This window comes from Poecile atricapillus, chromosome 21 (assembly GCF_030490865.1).
Source record: "Poecile atricapillus isolate bPoeAtr1 chromosome 21, bPoeAtr1.hap1, whole genome shotgun sequence".
In the NCBI taxonomy this organism is placed as follows: Eukaryota; Metazoa; Chordata; class Aves; order Passeriformes; family Paridae; genus Poecile; species Poecile atricapillus.
In genome coordinates this window covers 1,822,681-1,845,862 of record NC_081269.1, presented here as the reverse complement: position 1 = coordinate 1,845,862, position 23,182 = coordinate 1,822,681, and the positions used below count along the sequence as shown (strand labels likewise).

Genomic DNA, 23,182 nt, shown 5'->3' with positions numbered 1-23,182 from the left:
AGCCGCAGGTGCCCAGGACCAGCCTCAGCAGCTCTAAGCACTCACAAGGCTGCTCATTACACTGTTCCATGCTCCTTCTGTGATGCCTTTTGCCTTCACTCAGGGGTCATTTTCCCCAGTTTCCTCCACCGCTTAAGGCAGCTAAGGATGCCAACCTTGCCAAAAGGAAATCTGGGACTCCTGGGCTTTTTTGGAAAGAAAAACTAATCACTATGAGAAATCTTACAAGTTAAGTTTCAGGAATTATCATTACCACATACTTTGGGTGCTGTATCATCAAGCACTTTCACTGGTGGGTTTACTAAAGCTTTTCCTTTTCTTGGGGACAAAGGTTCTGGCACTGACTTTTCAAAAAGCTGCAGTTTCAAATTCAAACTTTGCCCCTCTACTTCCAACTCCAGTTACACGAGGGAGCCCGCCTGGCCCCAAGGCTGGTGGCTGCTGTCCCCACATCCTGTGTTCTGAGAACTGCTTCCAGTCACCAAACAAACTCCCCTGGCTGCAAAGCTCCTCTCCACAGCAAGTACAAACACGATTTCAGGAATCGCAGCGGTCGGCAGGCAATCTTTTCCACGCCGATAAATAAGCTCAGCGTTTCAAAGAGCAAATCACCTGAGATGCTCTTATCAAACATGGGCGGCTCCTCACACATTAATTATGTAATGCAATTTGTTTTATTTTAAGAAAGCTCTAAGCAAAGGCAGAGCTGGCCAATCGATGTGGATCACTGTGTGCATGGAAATGGCCCAACTGGAGAGCCAGGCTGAGTGCTGAGCACAGGCCCTGCCTCAGAGGGCTGATCTCAGCACAGAAGTCCCAGAGGGGCAGGGAAGTGGGATGGAGAAGGACTGATTCCTGCAAGATCCTGCAGCACCAGTCCTGGGTCACGGTATCTGAACACAGCATCCCAATGTCCACAGCAAGTTACCAAGTCTTCTAATTTAGCTGAACCACAGCTCCCCATTTCTAAGGGTTATCAACCACCCCCTGACAACCAGAGCCTTGAGCAGAATCTCCTCAAAACACCCCAAAACCAAACTGTCCCTGCTGATAAAAAGCAGTGCCAGAGAGAGAACCCGAACACCTCCACCAAGGTCAAGTCACAGTCACACAGCCAAGCATCCTCTGCTCCAAACACCACCAGCTTCACCAAACTCTCCACAGCGGATCTTCTGGAACAGGGGACTGTAAAACAGGTCACCTGCAGTGACAGGACAAGCCCTGCAAGCCTGGCTCCTGCAGGAGCTCAGCTCTAGTTCTTGGACACGCAGCCTCAGCGGGACAACCCCAGCTGTGCTGACATGGGAATGCATTCCTACCTTGATCCCAACTTGTACAATTTTCAGCTCCTTAAATTTTTTAGCCCACAAAATTAAGACACTTGAAAAAAACACTTGATTTTTCCAAAGTACTGCCTTTGGGAAGGCAAACCTCTGCTAAGCTGTCTCAAGAATGGCAGAGCATGAAAGCAGAACCAAAACGTCCCAAATCCCCAGTCACTCCCAAGACACAGCCTGGCTGCTGCATTCTCAGGGACTGTAAAACTGCAAGCATGAAACTACCAGATGGTGAAATTAAAAAGCCTATATTAAGACAACATCCAGACAATATGCAAAGCACTTATATTGAAACTATTATTAACTTGAAAAATACAGGTTAGTGGAGTTCTGCAATTAGAAGTAACTACAGAAGAAACATCCAAAAGCTCATGTAATCCTTTAATAAAAGGCTCAGCAGGCTGTAAACATCCTGCCGGAATCGAAGATTATTATTGAAAATAAAATGACTGGTTTGCAAAACAACTATCAATCCAGCACAGGAACCATTTATAAACTCGCCTCCTCAGCCCTCAACAAAATCCTGCCTGGCTCAGGCTTTCCAGGGCATATAAAAGAAACATAAACTAACTACAAGGAATGGGAACTGCTTTGCTTTGGGATATCCTGCTGTGTCCTCACGCAATCTTGCATCTAAAACATCGATTGCTGCACTCCAAAAGACAGGAATCGAGCTGTCAGGCTGGAACCCACGGAGCTGGAACTCATGGGGTCCCGCAGACAGTGGGGCTGGCAGAAGGCAGCAGCACAAACTGTTCTCAGAGCAGGCAGCTCCACGAGCTCATCACCTGTAGCGCTCCTGAACAAGCGTTCAGAAGCTGTGGGGATCCAGGGGAGCTCCACAGAAATCAGTGTCACTGAGCCAAAGCCTGGACAGTGGGATTTGAGCTGGTACATCACAGCAAAGACTACTCTGGCAAGGCTCAGATCTCCTTCTCTGCATAAACTTGTTTGTTTTGGGGCTTTGGTGAGGGTTTTTTTGCTGGGGGGGATTGTTTGGTTTTTTGTTTTGTTGGGTTTTTTTTTTTTTTTGGTTCGTTTTTTTTCAATGATGCCAGCATTCTGCACATACTTGCAGAAGGATTTTCTAGTAAGAAATTAAGTGGATATTCTAGTGACTTCCACATTACTCTTGCTTTTCACGTGGTTCCTTCAGGCATTTTCACAAATTAATGAGCTCTCCAATACGTCTATCTGCCCTTTTTTGCCACTGGAATCAGGACTAACAGAAGGCTGATTTTATGGAGAAGACTACTGTGTAATCCTTCAGCTAAGGGTCAGATTCTTCTTGAACAGACACAGATTCACCTCCTAGTGATGCTTTTTTTCTTTAGTGGAAGTAAATAGTGTTGGCAATGTTGTACACACACAAACAACAAACAGGAAAGGAATCCCTTAGGCCTCAAGAAATGACACAGAAAGGCAAAAGCTTGGCCCTCCTTTGAGCTCAGTCCTCAATGCACTTTTGTTTTTCAAAACACACTTTAAAAACAAAGGCAAGAAAGAACAACTTTGTAGTGCTCACTTGGGCAGAACTTACCTTGCCAAACTGTTCAAAGTATTGCTTCACGTCTTCCACTACTGTGTTAGCTGATAATCCACCTACAAATATTTTCTTTGTTCTTGTGACCATCTGTAAGAAATTACAAGACAAGCATATGGTTTAACCAGATTATTTCAAACAATAAATGGAAAAAAGAAATACTCTTCAGATCCCATCCCTAACCCAAATGATGAGAATACTTTTTTACAAAAGCAATTTCAATTCAATTTGATTAGATACTTCTTTCTCCGTCTTGTTTTGTTTTTATTTGAGAGATGGCTGAGTAAAGGCTCTCAATAACAACTCTAGCCCCCGGATATTTTTTTTTAATAAATGATTTTTATTGTGCTTCTCAATGCAAATATAAGTGAAAAAGGAGTCCAAGCATTGTATCTTCATAGCTACTGTCTCAAACCAGAGGTGCTTTTGCCCCTCCTTTTCCTACAGACAGGCTGAATGCTCTTTGGCAGGCAAAAGGCAATTACATCAAATTGAAGCGATGTGTTATTAACTTTCCATGGGTCAGTTTAAAAGGAACTTGCACAGTTACTTTTAAAATAATCAAACGATGAAAGACAGCCAGAGCTGCCGACGCAGCATCCTCCAGCTACCGCAGCCCATGCTCATGGAATCACCATCCACAGGGCTGGATCAGCCCCTCCAGGAACCTGTCCATGCTCCCCAGATCAGTCCCCCCAGGAACCTGTCCATGCTCCCCAGATCAGTCCTCCCAGGAACCTGTCTGTGTTCCCCAGAGCCCAGCTGAACAGCCTGCTCCTCCTGCTGCCCCAGGTTCCGGAGTTTGGCTCCACAAGGCAAAGGGATGGTGCTGGATCCCCTACAGAGAACACACCACAGCAGAACCCATCATCCATAACCTGCAGCTCTTGAGGATGGGCAAGATCAGCCCAGGGACACAAAGTCTAAGGTGTCTTTGGTGGGCTGATCCCAAACCACCTGATGCTTGTAGGCCACCACGACTCAAGGCAGATCCAGGGCAATGCTGTCAGCACTCTCAGAAGGGGCTGGGGAGGGCTCAGAGCAGGCCATGCCCAGCAGCTGGAGACAGCTCAGCAGAGCCACCCCACCTCAGAGAGATGTTTGAGTCAACAGAGCCCAACTCAGGACACCAACCAACACCTCAGTACCAAACCTAGGCATCAAAATGCACTTTCTCTGGAAACTGAAGCAGCCAACTTCCAGAGACTGAAGGGAAAAACGCCCCTACCTCCAGAGCCAGGACCTGCCTGGTTAACCACGGACTGGCAAACAGAGGCACGGGCACTGACCCTGCTACCTGGAAGTTTTATCACTTTCTGATCTTCTCGCTAAAGACTCTGAAGATGCCTTTTCTGAGGGCTGCTGAGGTCATGAGGACAGCTCAGACCTGCTCCATACCAAGGGCCACCCTGTCACACCACACCAGAGTGGCAAAGCCTCCACAGGGCTGAGGCATCGAACACAAAGCTCGGAGCAGCCCCAAATCCTCCCAGCATGGAACAAATTAATCATCACTCCTGTCCCCACAACCATGCACATCAGCCAGGGTGGATATTCCCCTCAGTCAGCTCCAATCACACCTTACAGAGCCTCACTTTTTCTGTTTGGGTTTTTTTATAAGTTAGGAAGAAAAAGAGAGGAGGGGGGAAAAAAAAGTGTAAAAATTCAATTATTTTTTCCTGGCTGCAATCTAGGGCTCTGAAATTGAAGCCCAAGCATATATTTTTCTGTAGAAAATTGTCATTTACAAATAAAGAATTGGCTAAAACCGACTTGTAACTAAAGGATTTTGCAGGGCTGTCAAGAGCCCTCTGCCTGCCAGCATCTGATTTAAGATCAGGCCAAGCTTCTGTTGTCATACAAAAGAGGGAGGAAAGCAATTATTCTAAAGCAGTATTTGAAATTATCATCATTTTTATATTTGACCAAGAAAGAAAGAAAAAGAGAGCTACTGCTTTTAGAAGCAAGATTGAAGGTTATAGGGAAAAAAAAAAAAAAAAGACCACTTTGTTTCAATAGCTTCAGTCAAAGAAAATATTGGTAATGACAAGCAAATTCACAACATTTTAATGCCTAGAGATGTGTTGTGAGCTGGGAAATGGTTTCAGAAATCAGCTCTTTGGTACCAAAGCGAAGCACAAAATTAAGTCTGCTTTTACAATCCACGTTTCCCTGAAGAGACGGTTCAATTGCTTTGTTACCACATCCCCCCAGCAGTGAGAACAGAAAATGCACAGCCTGAGCCGTCCCTGCCATCCTGAGGTGCCTCAGGAGCAGGATCTGCTGCCTCCTCCCACCTGTGGCACCGCGGCCTCACCCGGCCAGGCCGAGGGTGCCGGCAGCGGGAGATGCGGCTGCGGGACCACGGGCAGGGGCCCAGGGCAGCCTGCTCCCCCTCGGGGGTGAGGGAAGCCCCCGCCACAGAGCCACGATGGTCCCCCACATTCAGCTGGGGCTCAGCCCGGGCCAGCCCTGGCACAGGAACCGCAATCGCCGGTTTCCTTCCCCGCTGCTCTGCCGGTGAGCGGCTCCCGGTCCATGGCTGCTCCCGCACCACGGCTGCTCCCGCTCCCGGACCCGGCTGCTCCCGCTCCATGGCTGCTCCCACACCCGGACCCGGCTGCTCCCGCTCCATGGCTGCTCCCACACCTGACTTTGCTGCTGCTGCTGCGGCCTCACCGCAGCCACCGGGTACCGTGTGGGACTAGCACCGGCTGCACACAGCCCTGGGCCCCCGCTGCAGCCTGCACGGCCTCGCTCCGCAGGCCAACAGGTGAGACGGGGAAAGTGCAGAGCGCACGGCTCCGGGAGCAGAGCAGGGCACGGCACCCTCGGGCACGCTCTGCCAGCCTCAAGTTCCTCCGGGGAAAGCCACTGAGGATCCTGATCTTTTCCTGTGAGTAAATTCAGCTCCTGCTTTCTGGAGGTTGCCCACAACGGGAACACACCCACCAGCACCAGTCACAGAGGCACTGGTGGGTTCGGATCCTCTGCCAGCAGCCCCGGCTGCCCTCGCCTGGGCTTTGGGTAATAGGAAGCGATTTGTGTGAATCAATCACAAGCCCATGTTTTATTAACGACTCCAGGAGGTCTGGGCCACTCTGAAACCACAATACGTACAGTTCCGTGTCTTTGGATTTCATTTGCAGTATAATATATCCACCCCTGGCTACTGCAGGGCTCTGCTAACTGGCTACAAGATGCTTTTGGAGGGTTTGTGTGCTGAAGGTGTCTCTCTCACAGAAGAGGCAGATCTGAGGCTGGTGTGAGGCCCCCATTAATTGTGAGCATCGCAGAACTGCTGTTTGTATACGGTGTTGGTGCTGAGTTAATCAAAACACATGTGACTACGCCTGCAAGGAGGCATTCAAGGTTGCATTCTCTTTACTGGCTTGGCTTTTGAAAAATATAATCGCCTTTGTGCTCTGAAACTGAGCAAACACTTCAGGAGGTGCAGGAGCAGGAAGAAAACCTTCCCTGCCTTAGCCAGGCAAGTCTGCTGAGTTTTTGTCGTTCTGTGCAAGGTGATGGTTGTAATTAGATCAGTTTGGGGCATATCAGGTAAATCTCCTCTAAACAACAGACAGAAGATGCAGCCTCTGGGAACAAAAGTCTTGTCCCACTCAAGCATGCCAATACAAACGTGAGCTAAACCCAGCCTACCCGGATGAAATGAAGGAATGGAGTTTTGCAGAGCTGGGGGCTCCAGCCCCTGAACATCCCTCATACACACAGTAATGCTGCTCATCATCTTCTGGTTCTTCCTTCCCCGCCAAAACTGTCTTATAATCCTGACTTGTAAAAATGACCAAAGAAGATTTTAAGCTCATTAAATATTTTGCTGGATTTCCAGAATTTCAAAATCTCAAGCAGTAAGTATCCACCCTTCCTTGTAGATGAGTCAAGGGCCTGTCTACATTCAACAAAGAAGTTAAATATGTAACTTCGGGTTAATGGCTTTTAGTATCATTTCCCAACCGTTCTTCACACAGCCTTTTAGCTGTCCCCCTGCCCCCAATTTTAGCGCAGAGCTGCTGGCTCAGGATTGGTGAGGTTGGAAAGGATGAGTGCTGACACCCAGCTGGCACAGAGAGGACACGAGTGTGCCACTGGCAGGCCATGCTGGGAAGTAAAATCCATGTAAAATCCCAAAGCAGCAGACAGAGACACAAACCCAGCACATGGGGCTCAAGGAAAACCCTGGACACCTGTGCCTGAACTCCATTCTGGCACTTTCCAGTCTGGAATTCATCAAGACTTTGCATCCTCAACTTCTCCATATGGTGAAAGTGGACTAGAGTACTAATAGTGAATCTGCATCACAAGTTGCTGAAGTTAGCATTAATTTCAGCTTAAACTAATTATGCATATGTAACTCTTTCCAGCGCACTCTCCTCTCTCTTGTACAACAGCGTGTGCAGGGGTGCACATGTATCCCAGCCTGCTTACCTCATCTGCAGTTTGGCATTCCATCATTTCTAGTATATCCACCTTCTAAATATGTTTATAATTGAAAAAAACAGCTTTGGTATCTGTGCTGAACTGTATTTTATACCCCATTGTGCTGTACATTCAAACTCCAGCATTACTTCTAATTAAAAACAACAATAATTCATGTAACAGGGGAAGTGATCTTGTTAACAGAACAGCCAGGCTTCTTTGGCAGAGCACACACCATAAGAATTCTCCAGGTTTTTTTAGATTTTTTGCCTTTGGGATCCTCCTAGAAAGTTCCAAAAAGCTATTAAAAACTCAACTGAAATGTGATGCAAAGGCACGATGAGAAAGGCAGCGTTTAGTGAAAGCTGTTCACAGAGAACACCCCAGACCCATCGTGTCTCCAGGTATTTCTGCACAGGTGACCAGTGAGGGAGGTGCTGTGCTGAGCACTGTGTCCCGTGTGAAGCACATCCCGCTCCAAGCTCCATGGGAGTGCAATCCCGTGCAAAGGCAACGCGGCTTTGTGCCATGTACAGCACGCTTAAGTATTTAAAATAGGATTCCAGCAAGACTTAAATGGTGTAAATACCTTTTGCCTGACCCCTGTGTAAGCTCATGTCATCCTGTGAGAACTGCTCGAACTATAGAAGGTACGTGGGAATGAAAGAGCTCTTTAATCCAAACAAGCGGCACGTATTCCCAGCGGGGTAAATCAGTTCCCCTGATTTATGGGAAAACACAGATGGGTTATATTCTCCCAACCCATTCAGAAACTAAACTGTTAACCTGGTCCCTGCTGTATTCCTGGTTTTTGGCTGGGTTCAGCTGTTACTGCTGGGAGGGTGGGTTTTGGCGGGCGGTGCATTTCCCTCCCTCGATGGCTGTGGCATCAGCAGGAGGCAGAACACACAAACTGATTTTTCCAAGACAGACTGAACCGGCAGCAATTGCCAAAGCCATCCTTGGAGTTTCACAAGCAAATCTGGCCAGGGGCCAAGCAAAGCCCTTGCTGGTCCATCTTCCCAACTGCTACTGGATTTAACTTCCTGATTTGCTGCCTAGGAGGACCAGTCCCTCACTCATCCACCCACCCACAGGTACAGTTAGGTGATGGCAGCCTGCCATGGGCCACAGCCAGCCCCAGGAAGGGGCTGTTCCCAAAAGAATGGTTTGCTGTCCAGGCAGGAGTGTCCCACACACCCCCCTGAGCTGCTCTCAGCTCTCTAGGCACAGCAACACCTTCACCTGCACCACCAGGCAGAGCTCCCAGCGTGGGAGATCCAAGCCTGAAAATCAGCCCCAGCTGTGAGAGCTCAGCAGGTCTTTTGAGCAAAATCTGGCTTCAAGCTTCATATCAAAAGATACAGTAAAATTCACCAGAGCCAGCATTCCCCCCTCTAGAGCCCAGGAATAGCTCCCGGCCCCAAAGCCTCTATAACAGGTTATATCACATCCCTGAGGGCTGCTCCCACCTCCTGTGCTCCAGTTAACTCTTTTACAGGTTACAGAAGAACAGGCGAGAGCAGGGGAGCAGAGCAAACCTATTTAAATCCCCCTGGTTGCTTCAGCTTCTCATGCACGGTGTGGTAGGAAAGTAACTCTAAATATTCACTAAGTGCAGACAACTTATCCAACCTGCCTGCCTGATTACTGTTCAGCAGTGCTTAAAATCTGCATTAATAACTTTAAATGAAGATAATTATTTTTAAATTAATACATCTCGGGGCCACAAATGGAGAGCTTTGCCCAATGTGACTGGGAGGGGGGAATTCTGCAATGCCCAAGTAATGAGGGACAAAGGCCCCAGTGGGAAGCAATTAAGCCTCTGGTCCTAAATCTACAGGCTACTGGCAAAACTTCACCTTGTGCAGGCAGAGAGAGAGAGAGAGAGAAGAGGGAGGGAAGAAAGTGGGAGATGGCATTCTGCCCAGGGACCTCACTTTGGAAGCCATGCCAGCAGTACTCAATGGGAACACAGATTAACTGACCATTACCATCCCATCAATTCCTCACCTATGTTATACCATCCTCTCCAAGGAAACGTCTTGTGCCCTGTCCAAAATACAACCAGAAAACCTTTGTCCTCCAACAGGACACAAAACGGTGACAGCCAATGTTTCCAAGGGCATGTTCAAGGTCGATTTGTAGTATGGCTCTACAGGTGAAGCAGGATGGACTGAAGTGAGGAACCAGGCTCATCAGCTTCCCAAAACACAGTCCAAGTCCTAATTTTTTAACCTGGAACAACACAAGGAGAAGGCCCCAAGCTGTCCCTGCTCCCCCACAGCCAGGAGGGGTGTGCAGGACAGCAGTGAGAGGTACATTCCTGTGCAGAGGAGCAGGAAGCTGGGTAGGACAGACTCACTGACATCTCCAGCCTGCCCCAGCGTGAGTGACAAAAGGCTCCTGGAAGCAAAGTCCTTTAACTCAGTGTTCAACAAAACTCAACAATGCAGCCTGGAGACAAAAAGGATTCTGCCTGAGTAAATTCTTCCAGCTCTGAACACTGAGGCCAGTCCAAAAAAGTTTATTGCCTCTCAGTGCAGAGAGTGTGACATAATTTAAATGCTTCTAAGTTAGTATCAACTAATTTTTCATGATAACCCTGTCAAATCACTGATGGGATCCCTCTATTAAGATTCTAGATAATCTGCTAAAACAAGAAAAATTCACACAAAGGAATAAGAAATGTGTGAAGCAATTTACCTCTTTCCCAACATACTCCAGATGATTTCTCTGAAAAGAACAAATGGAAACTTTAACCCTTAGCCTTGATTAATTTCATCTACATACTCTAGCTGCACATGGCAATCAGTTACTGATGAGCAGGTTTGACTTCATCTGCTGAGTCAAGCCCATGGAGCTGCAAGGCACTGCCTGGCTTTGCACAAGGGTGAGCTTTCCCTCTGATGCGAGACCATGAAAATCTTGCAAAATGCCCAGATTTGCTTATTATTGCTGTTGAAATACTTTCACAGTTTTATGAAATGCTGTGTTTGCTTTTATCCTTTTCCCCCACACACAAACAGGCTGCTGAATTACAGGAATTGCAGCACTCCCACCTCCAGCTCACAAAGGGGAGATGCTTCCCCTGCCAGGGAGGGAACCCACCAGCCATTATTAAAGCAACATCGCTGTCACTCTAAAGCAGATCAAATAACCCTTGACTGGGAATAAAAGGACCCTTGAGGAGCTGCACCACAAATGAAGAGTGGAAGCAAGGCAAGAGAAAACATCCATACTTTTTCCAAAGGAAGGCAGCACCTCACAGCTACAAGAACTCGTCTCCCTTGTGTGATGTTTACTCACTCAGTGACCACAGGGCAAGTCATTTCAGTCTCCATAGCACTGATGTATCAAAGAGTCTTGGGAGAAGCTCAGCTGGAGACTGCAGGGCTCAGCATTTAAGCACACATTTGAACTTCCAGCATTTGGGGAAGCCTCATTAGGTTGAGTGCATTGCACAGTCGAGTGCTATGTGCCTTGATTTCCACAAAAAGAACAGAAACATATCCCCACAGCCCAATAGAACCTGTGAGGTTTCACTCATTAAACGCCTAACCCGCTGAAAGTCTGATTTGAAGATGCTGGAATGGTGCAAGACATTGTTACTGACATTAATATTATTAAAGGAAGAATAAAAAAATATTGTTCCTAGCTAGGAAGGCCATATCAAACTACCAAGCAAGAGATAAATCAGCCAAGGTCTCCAAAAAAAGACATTATTTCTCCTTTACTCCAACATCTTAATGTGCATGACTTTTTTTGTGCTAGAAATATATTTCTATAAATCCTCCTTTACAGAAAGCTTTGCTTTCAGAAGGGGAAAAGTAGCAGATAAAATACTGCCCATCAAAATGAACTCAAGTCTCTAGTAACATAACTAAATGTGTAATGTTACAGATGTTTTATGGCCACAATGTCGGATCCATTTAGATCATTTTTACAAACCCGGCAAGAAATATCTCCCCAGCGCTAGAAACCACGCCAACAGGTCTGGGACCAATTGTTTATTCAAACAGAGATGCCACCAGAGAACAACATCATCTACTGACCAAAACTTGGGAGGGCTCATTTCTCAGCCATGTACCATCAAAACTGAGAGCCAGAGAGGGATGGCAGGTTCAAAGAGGAGCCGGATCACAACACAGGGGTGCTTTTCCTGCTATCTGAAGCTGACACATCACTGGTTTCTGCACCTGTATGTCCTGCTGAGGACAAGGAGAGCAGACACACCGTGAAACCAGCCCAAGGGGCTGCCCACGTGCCTGACAGCAGCAGCGGAGCCAGGAGGGACACTGGCACGGCTGCCTCCTGCCCAGTGCAAGCCCACAGTTCACCTCCAACACACATCTGGGTGCACAAATGCAATCATTAATGTGTTACACCAGCCCCTGCCACTGGCCCATACTGAAGACACACTTTGTCTGAAGTGGAGTTTTGCTCTCCAAGACCATCAGCCAGTCACACCCAACATCAAAAGATTTATTACCCACAATGATAACTGCCTCACGCTGCTTCATTTGTTAATTGTGACTAGCTTTGCCTTCAGAAGGGTAGGAGCCAAATAAATCAGTTATCTCCAGGAAGAATTTATTTAAAGCTGTTAACACTGTAAACCCGAGCACTTGGCAGGAGGCTCTGCGAGATCGGATGTGTTTGTGCGTTGTTGTGCCTCAGCGGCCAGGGGGAAGGAAACCAGCTCTGAGCAACACCTTGATGGGTTCAGGCTTACCTGTCCACCACAACAGGCCACCTCTCATGCTCATTTCCCATAGGGAGCTGTGCCAGGACAGCCAGCACTGTCACCACAGGCTTGGGCTCCCCACAGCAGCTCAAGGACTTACCCAAACTAGCGGGAAACAGCCCATGCCAGCCCGAGGCACACGCTGGGAGCCCACCCCCAGCCCAGCAGGCACAGCCAAGCTCTGTGCTACCAACCAAGCTGTGAACACCAACAGGTCATCCTCAGGATGCCCCACCACAGCTCCCTGTTATGGTGAGCAGCTCAGAAGTGCTGCAGACTGGCTCACAGAGCAACACCAGCTATGATGGAGGGACTCATTCTTACCTCATCTATAATACCAAGAGCTCTCTAATAATAATGATGATACTGAAAATAAGCATTTGGCTGGATATACATTCCTTCCCCATCTTCCCCAGCACAAGAACTCTGCCAGTATCAAAGCCTATCACAGCTCAATACACTCAGAGACTTTCAAGTACCTAGATTGTTACAACACTGCCAAATACGTCACATAAAAAGGCCAAGTCACTGAGATGACTGGATTTCCAGGTCTGGCAGGACATGAAAAGCTGGGACAACTTCCCATGAGCAGCCACTTGTGTAGTGTGACTCGAGCCAAATGTGAGCACTAACATCTGCCTCCTGCCCGATGCAGAGCTCCTGAGGCTGCACTGTGCCGGGAGCGGTGCCGCAGGGAGCGGCAGCACCTCTGCCAGCAGGGCCCCTTCCAGAGCCAGAGGTGCTGCTGGCACTGCAGGAACAAACCCACCTCAGCCTGACCCCTCAGCTGCACCTGCACTGCACGTCCCTGCTCGCTATCTGGAGATTTTGTTCCTCCCGAGAGCTGCAAGATCTGTAACTACACTGGAAATTTTAATTTAAGTTTAGAAGCCCTTTGTCTTGACTTGAACAGACAGACACAGGACTAAAATATTTTTAAGAACCTACGAACCATCTATAAGCCACACACACAGTGCTGTACATCAAAACAGCTCACACAGGGTAAAAATCAAACCTCTCATCCCACCTCTTCAGCCTCGTACCTTCAACGTGATGTGAAGTGTGTAAGCGAGCTGTCCAGACTGAATTACACATAGGAACTGTTTGCCTTTTCCATGGAGACTGATTCACCAAAACAAGGAGATCTCCACAAGCTGTACCTGCAGCCACGTGACGACAGCTGCAAGCCAGGACTACGTCCCAGCACCCAAGAGCTGCGTGGCCACCAGAGACCTTTCTTGCCTCTTTCTGGGAGTGATTTGCTACCCACCAGAGTCTGCCACTCTTGCCAACTCCAAAGTTCTGCCCCAAAGGCAAACGTGCTGCCAGCTGTGGCAAGGTTTTGATGGGTCCTCTCCAGGAGAAGGGGAGAGGCTGTAGATTGGAAAATTTGAGGTTCTCCACACAGCTGCAGCTCAGCAATCCTTCATCCACTGTTAAATTACAGACCACATGCTGAGAGTTAAAGACTTATACAGGACTCCAGGGACTAATGGAGGAATGATTTCAGCTTCTAACTGTGCTCTAACCAGGCACTTAGGATGCAAAGCACAAGTTTGTGGTGCTATTGTGCACTGCATCAAAATGACTTTTTGATACATTTTTGCAAATAACTAATAAGGAAAAGAGAAAAAAAACACATCACCCTGGTATTTAACATAATTCTTCCCCTCTGTCCCCTATCCTTATATTCACATTCGTGACAAACAGCCTCTATCTTCAATTAGGCCTGTTTTATGCATGCATGAAGCCCCCAAAATATGAAAGAGCTTTTATGCAACACCAGATTATCTAATGTGCACATATTTTGCAAAAGAGCACTTTTTAAATACCTAGTCACAGAGAAGGGAAAAAAAAACCCATTCCATTCAGGAAGAGAGAAAGGGAGAGGAAGAAAAAAAAAACACACATAAAAGCTGCAAAAACTGAAAGTGAATGCGTTTGTATATTAAGCAATCAAGTGCTGTCACACACTGAAAACACAAAGCACTGAAGTTTAAGTGGGCACACACCAAGGGCCTTACCATGGGACACACTTTTCAGCAGCACAGAAAGCACTCCCTTATCAACCCAGCACAGTATGAAGCAGGATCTCTGCCTATTTAAAAAAAAAACAACCAGAGAAATAACTTCTCTTGACAGCCTGACAGCTGACATTCTTAACTGAAAAAACCAAGTGCCAAGAATTATCAGGCCTGGCTTTTCTCTCCCTGATAGATGACAGAGCAAAAAACAACAACGGCCACACACATCTCATAAATCACAACTTTTATTGAATGCCTCACCACATAATAGCAACAGTCAAACTGAATAAAGACGCTTTTCAGTGCGTGTCTGTAAAGTCTGGGGGAGCACCAAGATCACTCCCAGCACCAAGGGCCTCTCCCAGGTTGAGCAGGTATTAATATCAGTGTCACTGCATTTCTTACCAATTTACCTGGAGAATTCAGAGGGATTTTCTCTTTCATTGTTTCATTAAGAAGCACAAAAGGACACAAAGAAAACCAGAAATTATGTGCAGGGACAGATGTAGAAGGAAAGGCCAAAAGCTCTGAACAGGTGAGTAAAGTCCAGCTGCCAGCAGCAGGGCCTGAAGTGAGACAGAAGTCTGGTCTTTGGGATAAGTGCCCAGCAGAGCCACAACCAGCTGCTGCCTGGGGGTTGTTTCCCTCTGAAGCAGGAGGAATGTGCCTGCAGGCTTTGGCACCTGAGGAGATGGGAACAGACACAGGGCATCGGCCAGGAGAAAGCAAAGATGGAAATGCCCCAGCCAAGGGAAGCTGATGTGAGCTCCCACCCCCACAGTGACACCAGCACAGTCTGATCAGTCTGGAGATACAGCACTAATGCTCCTTTGTTCACTTTTCAGCACTCACTGACTGGTTCCATTAAGATACTAATAGTGAAAATAACAGAAATAATAATGATGATGATATCATCTACTTTTATCTGAAATAGTGAAATATCAATAGTACCTTTCATCTAAATAGTTTAGAGGCACTTCACTTTTTGATTTCAAGACAGTCCTAAGAATGCATTTAAATCTCCCCTGTAACAGGAAAATTTCTAATACAATTTTTCCAGCACATAAACTAAAGAAAGCAGAGGGGCATTTATATATTAAATCAATTACCAGAACTTCCCTTCACCCCAGCTAATTAAAATTTCATGTGCTTCATACCAGTAACTGTGTACAGGATCACAGCTGGTGTTTTCAAAGTCAAATAAAATAAAAATACAAGGGGATCTTGGTCTACAACCCTACTGCTGCAAGACAAAAATAGATACTCTGCTCTTAGTGAAATCCAAGTCAGTGCAAATTTGACACCTAACTCCTTTGAAACTTTAAACTTGAGCATAATTTCAGAGTGCCTCAGCAAACTAGACCGGAGCCTACAATTTTCACCAAGAATAAGGAGTGTCTGAGGAGACCTGGCCGTGTCTGGGCAAGTCACCTGTGCTCCAGGGCTCTCAGCTGTGCTTGTCCCTCGGATCAGCACCGAAGTGGCCGGAACACACACGAGTCCAAAGTGTCTGCGAAGTGACAGCCTGACAGAAGGGTCTGCTCAGGGCCCTGCAGCAAACACAGGAGTCAGCACAGGGAGATCACAGGCTCACCTGCCCTGAGGGTACATCCAGAGGCACCCTGGCCACCTGCGAGGCTCTGGCACACTGAGCAGAACCTGGAGATTGAACCGCAGTACCAGGACATCAGTCAGGCTCACGGAGAAGTGACAGGGTTACTGTGGCCAGGGGAGGATGGCAAGGCCAGAGGTGGCCATGACAAGGGCCCAGTGAGTTCGGGGCTCTCCAGCAGCCCCTGTCTGGTGTGTGCCCACCCCACAGTGACTGCAGCCTGCCCGAGAGGGCAACTGGGATGCTGAACAAGGCCCCTGTGCTTCAACCAGAGGCCCCGACCTCAAATTCTACTGAGTGCAAAACCCTTCCTGCATCTGTTTCCAATATTGTCTTTTTTGGGAAAACAGACTGAGCATATGTTCCTGAGGCTGTTGCCCACATGGTGGGTGGGTGCTAAAATCAACTTCTGTGCACGGTGGCTCCCAAATGTGTCTGACTACCCACGGTGAGGCGAGGCTTGTTCATTCTGCTAAATTCAGGATTAAAAGAATAAAGCCACTACCAAAGTTAATGAAACAACATCCAAACTGAGCCTGAGCCCAAGTTCCCAAGCGAGCTCGTTGTCCTTTGGTGAGTCCCAAAGTCACAAATGGTGCCAGTGCCAGGGCAGTGCTGCACCCCAGCACTCCCTGCTCCCGCTGCACCCCAGAAACCACCCGGGGAAGTCAGGCAGGAAGATCCACAAAGAGCCCTGGTGAGAAGGGCTGTTACTGCTTTCCAAAGGAGTGCAAGGAGGCAAAGGGAGGGGGTGGGGACTTTGTTTCCAATATCCATCTGCTCCTGCTGCTGTTCTGAATGTAAAATCACACTTGTGAATCTGTGACATCCTGCCTGGTTGCTGTGGCAATCGCTATGCCGTCACCAAAGGCCAGTCCCTTCGCTTTGGGAAGGAGCAGCAACAAAGATAATGTGTTCACTTAAGGGTTGCTCTCCAGCAGCCAACCACCCAACAAGCCCAGATAAGGGGAGAAGAATTAAGAGGGAAAATGCCAACCAGAGCAGATTTGCCTCTAAACCAAATGTTGTCTAAGTTTCTCAGGAAGACATTAGCATTTCTTTGATTTCCAGTGTTTTTTCTTTGTTCCATTAAAAACTACAAATCCAGCAATAATGAAAATTCAGAAATGTCTGTGTTCACTGAGCATGCAGCCATAAACACCAGCGTGGATTGTATGATTGCTAATCTGCTTCATGGGAAGAAGACATAGATTTGTCTGAAGTGCTGCATCATTCTTTCCATACAAGGGCCCCATTACCAGCCTATACTTATTTGCAAGTCAAATGACAATGCCACTATTTGAATACATTTTCAAGCCCAAAAACCCAAGCCAGTAGCTCTGGCTCTCCACAGCTAACTCGATCTGACAGCCATAGCATTGATGCCTGCCAGTGCTGATTGACTGGTGGGATATATTTAGGCACAGAGGGGAGAAAGGGGGAAGGGAGCAGGCGAGTTCCTGAATTCAAGTATACTGTTAGTAACCAAAAATAATAAGCACTGATTCAGCTCCATCACTCAGAACGGCCTCAGCTCTGTCACAGAGAATCCAGCTAATGGAGAATTTACTACCACAAGGGCAATGCCAAAAAACACACATAAAAAACTCACAAGAGCAATTAGGGCATCTGTGCCCTGGGTTTACGACAAATACAATGAAACATTAATTTCCCTCTTGCATCCATCTTCTAAAATTGCTTAAATAAAGAAGAAAAAACTGAATTGGAAGGCAAACAATTTTCTTCCTTTTACAGCAAGGGATAAATGCTTATTGTGCACAGGTGTGGGTATATCTCCATACTCCACACAGCTATTATGTTCTCTGATGCCCTTTCAACTCCCATCCTTGTTCAAACCACTACTCTGGGAGGGAAAGTGCCACTAGCTTAGGGGAAAAGACCCTCTCCAGCGCTAGAGGACAACATGCCAAGTGTATTTGAAGAGCTGGATTCAATCTTTCCTGCCCCTTCTCTGAAGTGCTATGCTAAACCCTGGGAAGTGAACTGTATTTACACATGGAAATCAAAAACACACAGAGACAAAATATCCCTGACGTATCTGGAGTTCAGAAAGAGGGAAAATAAAGCCTGTTTGTTTGTTTTACTAAACTCTGCAGGCAGCCAGGATGTCACCTGGAGCTGCTCTTGGGCTGCTGCAGGACCTGGCAGATACACTCTGGCTCCCCTCACACCAACACCCGGGCAAGGGGAAAACAGAAAAGCAGCCCAGAACCCCCTCCAAAAGGATGTGCAATGTGACCCCAGCAATGAGACGTGAGCCACTTCCTTCCAGGCCTGCTCCTCCAGGGTCCCAACCTAGCGCTGGAAAGGACTTGTCAGGCAGGTGTGGAGCTCTGAAGGGTTTGCGTTTGCTGATAATGATACCCAGAAGTCGACAGACAGCTTCAAGGGGCAGACAGGCAAAGAGAAAGCTTGTAAAAGCTGGGAGAGGTTATGTGACTACCTGCCCCAGTAGCTACGGGAGGTCTAAATACCTGAGATTCCAGGTAAGCACCTTAGCAGCCACACACCTCATCCTCCCCAGAGCCAAAGTCAGGCAAGGGAAATAGAAACGCCTTCTCCACTGAACACAAAGCGTGTGTTTCTCAAGCCAAAAAACCCAGCCCAGCTTGTTATGTTTTCAGAACAGTGATGCAGCCTTAAAATTTTAAGGTTTTGTTTAAGAAAAGAGAACCTTTAAGTGTAAGCGGAATCAGGCACCAGAACCTTAATTTATCAATTAGACGCCATCTGTGGATTGTGTTCCTTGGAATAATTGTTAGATTTGACAATGCACTGCTGCTTTACAAAGTTTCTGCCAGCCTTGCTACCATTTAATTAAATTTCTGCACTTAACTTTGATTGCACTGAAAGCACTGCTGGTTTCTGCCGATCGAGTCCCTTAGCCACCTGCTGTGTTAGAACTAACCATGTTTCCACAGTTGTATCAAAAATTATGGGTTTTATTTTTAGTCTTTGTCTTTTCTCAGTCTTCACCAAAAGGAAAAATAATAGTAATAAAAACCCCAATGATTCTGGCGTGCTGGAGCCATAATACCCAACATGGAAAGCAGCAGAAACTTTCATGTCTCCCAACAAAAGCCAGACGCTTCCCTTTTTGTCTTCCAGCACAGAACAAGTGTCAGGGCATGACGGCTTAATGTGCTGCGTTTTGCTTAAACAAAATGAGCTTCCTGTACCTCCTCATTATATTTGTATACATCTCTTGTATTTATATGGAGAGATAAAGGCAAACACACCAGTCATTTACATACATAAATATTGCACACACAAATAACGAGCAAGCTGTCATTCTCGCTTTAGCCCACAGCACAGTTGGGGAAATAGAACTTCAATAATGTCAAATTAGCAGAGTGAAGAGCCCTAAAAGCCTACAAATATCATCAAGCATCCAAGTTGCTGCTGTGAGTAACCTCAGTGTGAAGAGGAGCCAGGCTGCCACATCCCCCCCTCCTCAAGCAGTGCCTCACCCACGTAGGGCCAGAGCTCCCAAGAGATGGGGACCATCCCAAATTTTCTCCTCCTTCCCAGGGCTGCGCTGCAGCCAGGAGCACACAGCTGACTCCTGCCACTGCTCCCGGGCTCCAGGCAGCCCTGCCGAGGCACTGCAGGGTCAGGCACTCCCCAGGGGCACTGCCTTTGCTGGGCTGAAACGGCATTTGCACACACTGGATTGGGGAAGGTTCACAAAAATAAATTAAAAATTGTAGGAAATCTGTGGTACGTATGCTCGCTTCCTCAGCTACGATGACTGCTGTGTCAGCCTCTCTCTCTCTCTTCCCCTCCTAATTTCTTTTTTGTTGTTATGGGACAGATAAAAACTGCAAGGATTGAGGCAGGTGGAAACGGGTTCTCCTCCCACCCTTCCAACTGTGAAATAGTGAAAAGCGTTCCTCAACCCTGATGAAGTAGTTTGTGCTAAATCAATGCATGTGAGATATTTTTAAATCCTTCACTCTAAGTGGTGTCGAAGTACAAAAATGTATTTTACCCACTAGAGCTAAAAAAAAATAAATCAGATTTAATGGCAAAAGAAATTCAAAACCTGTAAGAACAAGACAGTGTTTACCTAGGGGCTACAATTTTGGGGATTCTGATGGCATGCCAAGAGAGGTCAGAGAAATGAACAAGAGCCTCCGTCTGGGCTCTGCTTGGGCCAAGGAAAGCCAGTCATTTAGATATTCAAATTATTTTCATAATCCTTCATAAGAAGGCTATGAAATATTTATTATCAACCTGTGGGGCTGACTAGCATTGCTCCAAGAAAAATACAGATTTAGGTAATTTCCTAAAGCGGGCATTCTACAGCCAGCGAGGCTTGAGTGACTCTTCCATGGCAATATAAAGCATGAATAGGTTTTATGATGCATTTATAGAAAATTACAATTGCACAATTAAGCCTCAGTAGCAACCCTGCAGTGGGCACCTCTGATGAGGAACACTCAGCTGATCCTGTGCCAGGACGTGGCCATGCTGCCCCTCTGTCCCCGGGCTCGGAGGTGCCTGTGGCTGCCTCAGGCTTGAGAGAAGTTCTGCTGCTTCACACAAAGTTGTACTTTGTCTTCTACAAGACTGTGGATCTCTCCCACCTGTGTGTTTACACAAACCTGTTCTCTCAAGAACAAGAATCAAAGGCTTTTATCAATCACAGCCATGACAAGAGCTGTTCTGGGGAAAACCTTGTTTCCACGACCACGTCTGAATTAACTCGTCATTTTTAATAATCTGCTGTGCCCAAAGTCAGCATGGGACCAAGGTATTCTTGCACACAAATCAACTCAGGCCTCACTCTGGGCACGGAGCTCTGCCCTTCATCAAGACTCACCAGGCCAGACTTGGAATCTGAAGCTGGGCTGGAGCTGAGCTCACCCCTCTGGACCTGACATCTTTGTGCTCTGCCCTCCCAGGGAACCTACATCACCTCTCTGCTGCCCAAACCTGGTACCATGAGCTCCGCTTTCGACAAAAACAAGCTGTAACATGCTCTAAACCCCTCAAATATCACGAGTTTGACTCCAGTCGGGCAAATTCCTCCCGCTGTGCTCACACTGTGCCCCTGGGCAGTTGGTTCCCTCTGTCTGACTGCCAGATCTTGCAGAGGTATTAGGGGTCAATTACATTACAAGGAGGTATAGGAAAAAAAAAGACACTTTTCTTGGTCTGCAGTTCTACCCTAAATTAACTTTTAATATGGAACAGAATGTCACATTTGCTTCTCCCCATAATCTAAAAATTTCTCCATATGCAGCAGCAATAAGGAGGGCTTTTAAAAATTAAAAAGACCTGAAAACCACAGAAGGGTATATTTCATGGCTATAAAAAAGCATTTAAAACGTAGAGTTAAAAAGGTGTTTCAAGTGTCTTCATCAAAGGAGGTTGAAAATGGAAGGAAAATAGGATTTTAAAAATGCCCATTTTCTTTAAAATCAGCTTCGTGAGTCAGAGCACACAAAACCTTTTTGCTGCTCTGAGGATCCTGAACGGAAATCCAGCCAGCAGTGCAGCCAGTTTGTTTGTTGAGAGTAACAGTGCAATTATCAGTGACATGCACAGCCTTTCCTGCCAGATTTTGTGTGTATTTCTGATGTATTCTGTGGCAATTGCCAGTTCTCCCTGACACCCCACGAGCTCTAGAAAGGAACCCCCAAACACAAAGCTAATCGGGGAACACTTTTTCAGGGAAGGCTTTATGCATCTCCCCTCCCAAAAAAAAAAAAAAAACCAAAAAAAAACTTTCTCCCTCCCATCTTGATTTTGTTAAAAAAAAAAAGACTAAAGAGCACGATCTGATACCTGGGAACTTGCACTTCTCACCAAGCCAAACCTGTGGAATCTGACCCCATGCAGCAGAGTGCTGCAGATGCAGTGTTTGCTGAAAGCTGAAGCATCAAATGACACATGCTGTCACCCAGCAGTGCTTCTTCCCTTCCTTTATTATTCCCTGTTAGCAAACCACAAAAACTTCCCAAGTTTTTGCAACAACTCTTAAGTCCCACCCTTCAGCTCCCTGATTTTTGATTACATCCTCCAAGCATCTCAGACCTTTACCACCAAACCTCAAAGCCAGACTCCAGCTGTAAATCAAGCAGAACAAGCTCTGATTTACCTCTCACCTTAAACCAACAGGATATTACAACAAAAATATCCTGGTCTGGTTGCCAGAAGGAAGCAAAGCATCCATGTTACAATTAGCATATGCAAATCAGCATATGCTACCGCCCAGCCCTTCCCTCCCCCAAACTGAGCAAAGTGCAACTGAGCAGTGCTGAAATGCAAATTACCCTGAAGAGAGTTTGGGGACGCCGAGGAAACATAAGGACTTGGCGTCTGGATGCATTCCAACGTGAGGAGCTGCAAACTAAAACAACACTCAAGAACGCATGTGAGGAAGCTTTTATTAAAAAAAGAATCTGCTCTCTTTAGTTAATAGTGGGAATGATGCAATTACAAGAGGGAGCCAGGATACCCTCAGGCCCCAAATTCTATTCTAACTAGAGAGAAGGAAGAAGGGAGGAAGCAGAATTGTTCCTGGAGCAGCTGGGGGAGCAAAGCCCAGGTGGAAGGTGAGCTGCACACCGAGCTCAGCTGGCTCTGAGCAGAGCTCAGAGATCAGCTCTGATGGCACAACACATGTCCCCACCTCAAACACAGTCTCAGCTCAAAGCTCCCACAGCCCAGATCTCACCAGCAGCATGTGCCTTCCAAAATGCCATGGAGGGGTGGATTAAGAACAGGAGAGACTCTGGTGAACCCTCTCTGCTTTTGAAAGAGATCAGGTATGATTTGGAGCAGGAGGGCTGTCCGAGGAAATGGTGACTCCAGCATACCTCATGCATTAAATATAATAGTAACCATAATTTCTGACCTACACTGAAATGAATTTGCAAATGACTAGTAACACATGAAATGGAAAGAGAGGGCCTCACTGACTGCTAATCCTCACTAAATAATTGCATTTACATATAAATGTAAACACACGTACAAACCTACATCAATAAAAAGCTGTTAACAATACAACTGTAAAGCTCTGTAATTTCTTCTAAGAAATTAAGTCCAATTCCATGTTAAAGGAAAAGACTGAATGCTGCAGGATATGTAATACAAACAGTGCAGAGAGTATCACTCAGTCAAGATTAACACATACTCTTTTTTTCCCTTTATAAATCATTTGTGTATTGAGACATGCAGCTAAATCAGCTAAAGTACAGATCTAATTAAAGAACCTAGAAACTGATTACTGCACTATGTAACACATCAAGGGGTTTTTCTTTTTTTTTCTTTTTTTTTTTTTTTTTTTTGAAGAAAGATCTGGTCTGAAATCTTATCAGTCCCACACATGCCAGAATTAGTCTCTGCCTTTGTGTCAGATGGAAACTGTATCTAGAAATCGTCAAGCAGAACTCATGGTTGAGATGAACAGAATGCAGCTGTCTTCATCTGCCAGATTATATTCTGTGC

General features: G+C 46.5%; 2 protein-coding genes across 20 annotated transcripts in view; both read right to left on the bottom strand.

Moving 5' to 3' along the window:
* MSI2 (musashi RNA binding protein 2) overlaps positions 1-23,182 on the bottom strand; it is a 208,188-nt gene that overhangs the window by 133,063 nt on the left and 51,943 nt on the right. For all 19 annotated transcript variants that reach the window (XR_009279293.1, XR_009279294.1, XM_058854566.1 and 16 more), the window contains exon 6: positions 2,878-2,970. Coding sequence is in view for 17 of the 19 variants with exons in the window: in XM_058854566.1 (XP_058710549.1) it covers positions 2,878-2,970 (93 nt within the window). In the remaining 2 variants the exon portion in view is untranslated. The remainder of the gene's footprint in view (positions 1-2,877; positions 2,971-23,182) is intronic.
* Positions 1-23,182, bottom strand: part of HEATR6 (HEAT repeat containing 6) — a 340,544-nt gene that overhangs the window by 265,448 nt on the left and 51,914 nt on the right. The gene's annotated exons all lie outside the window — the stretch shown is intronic.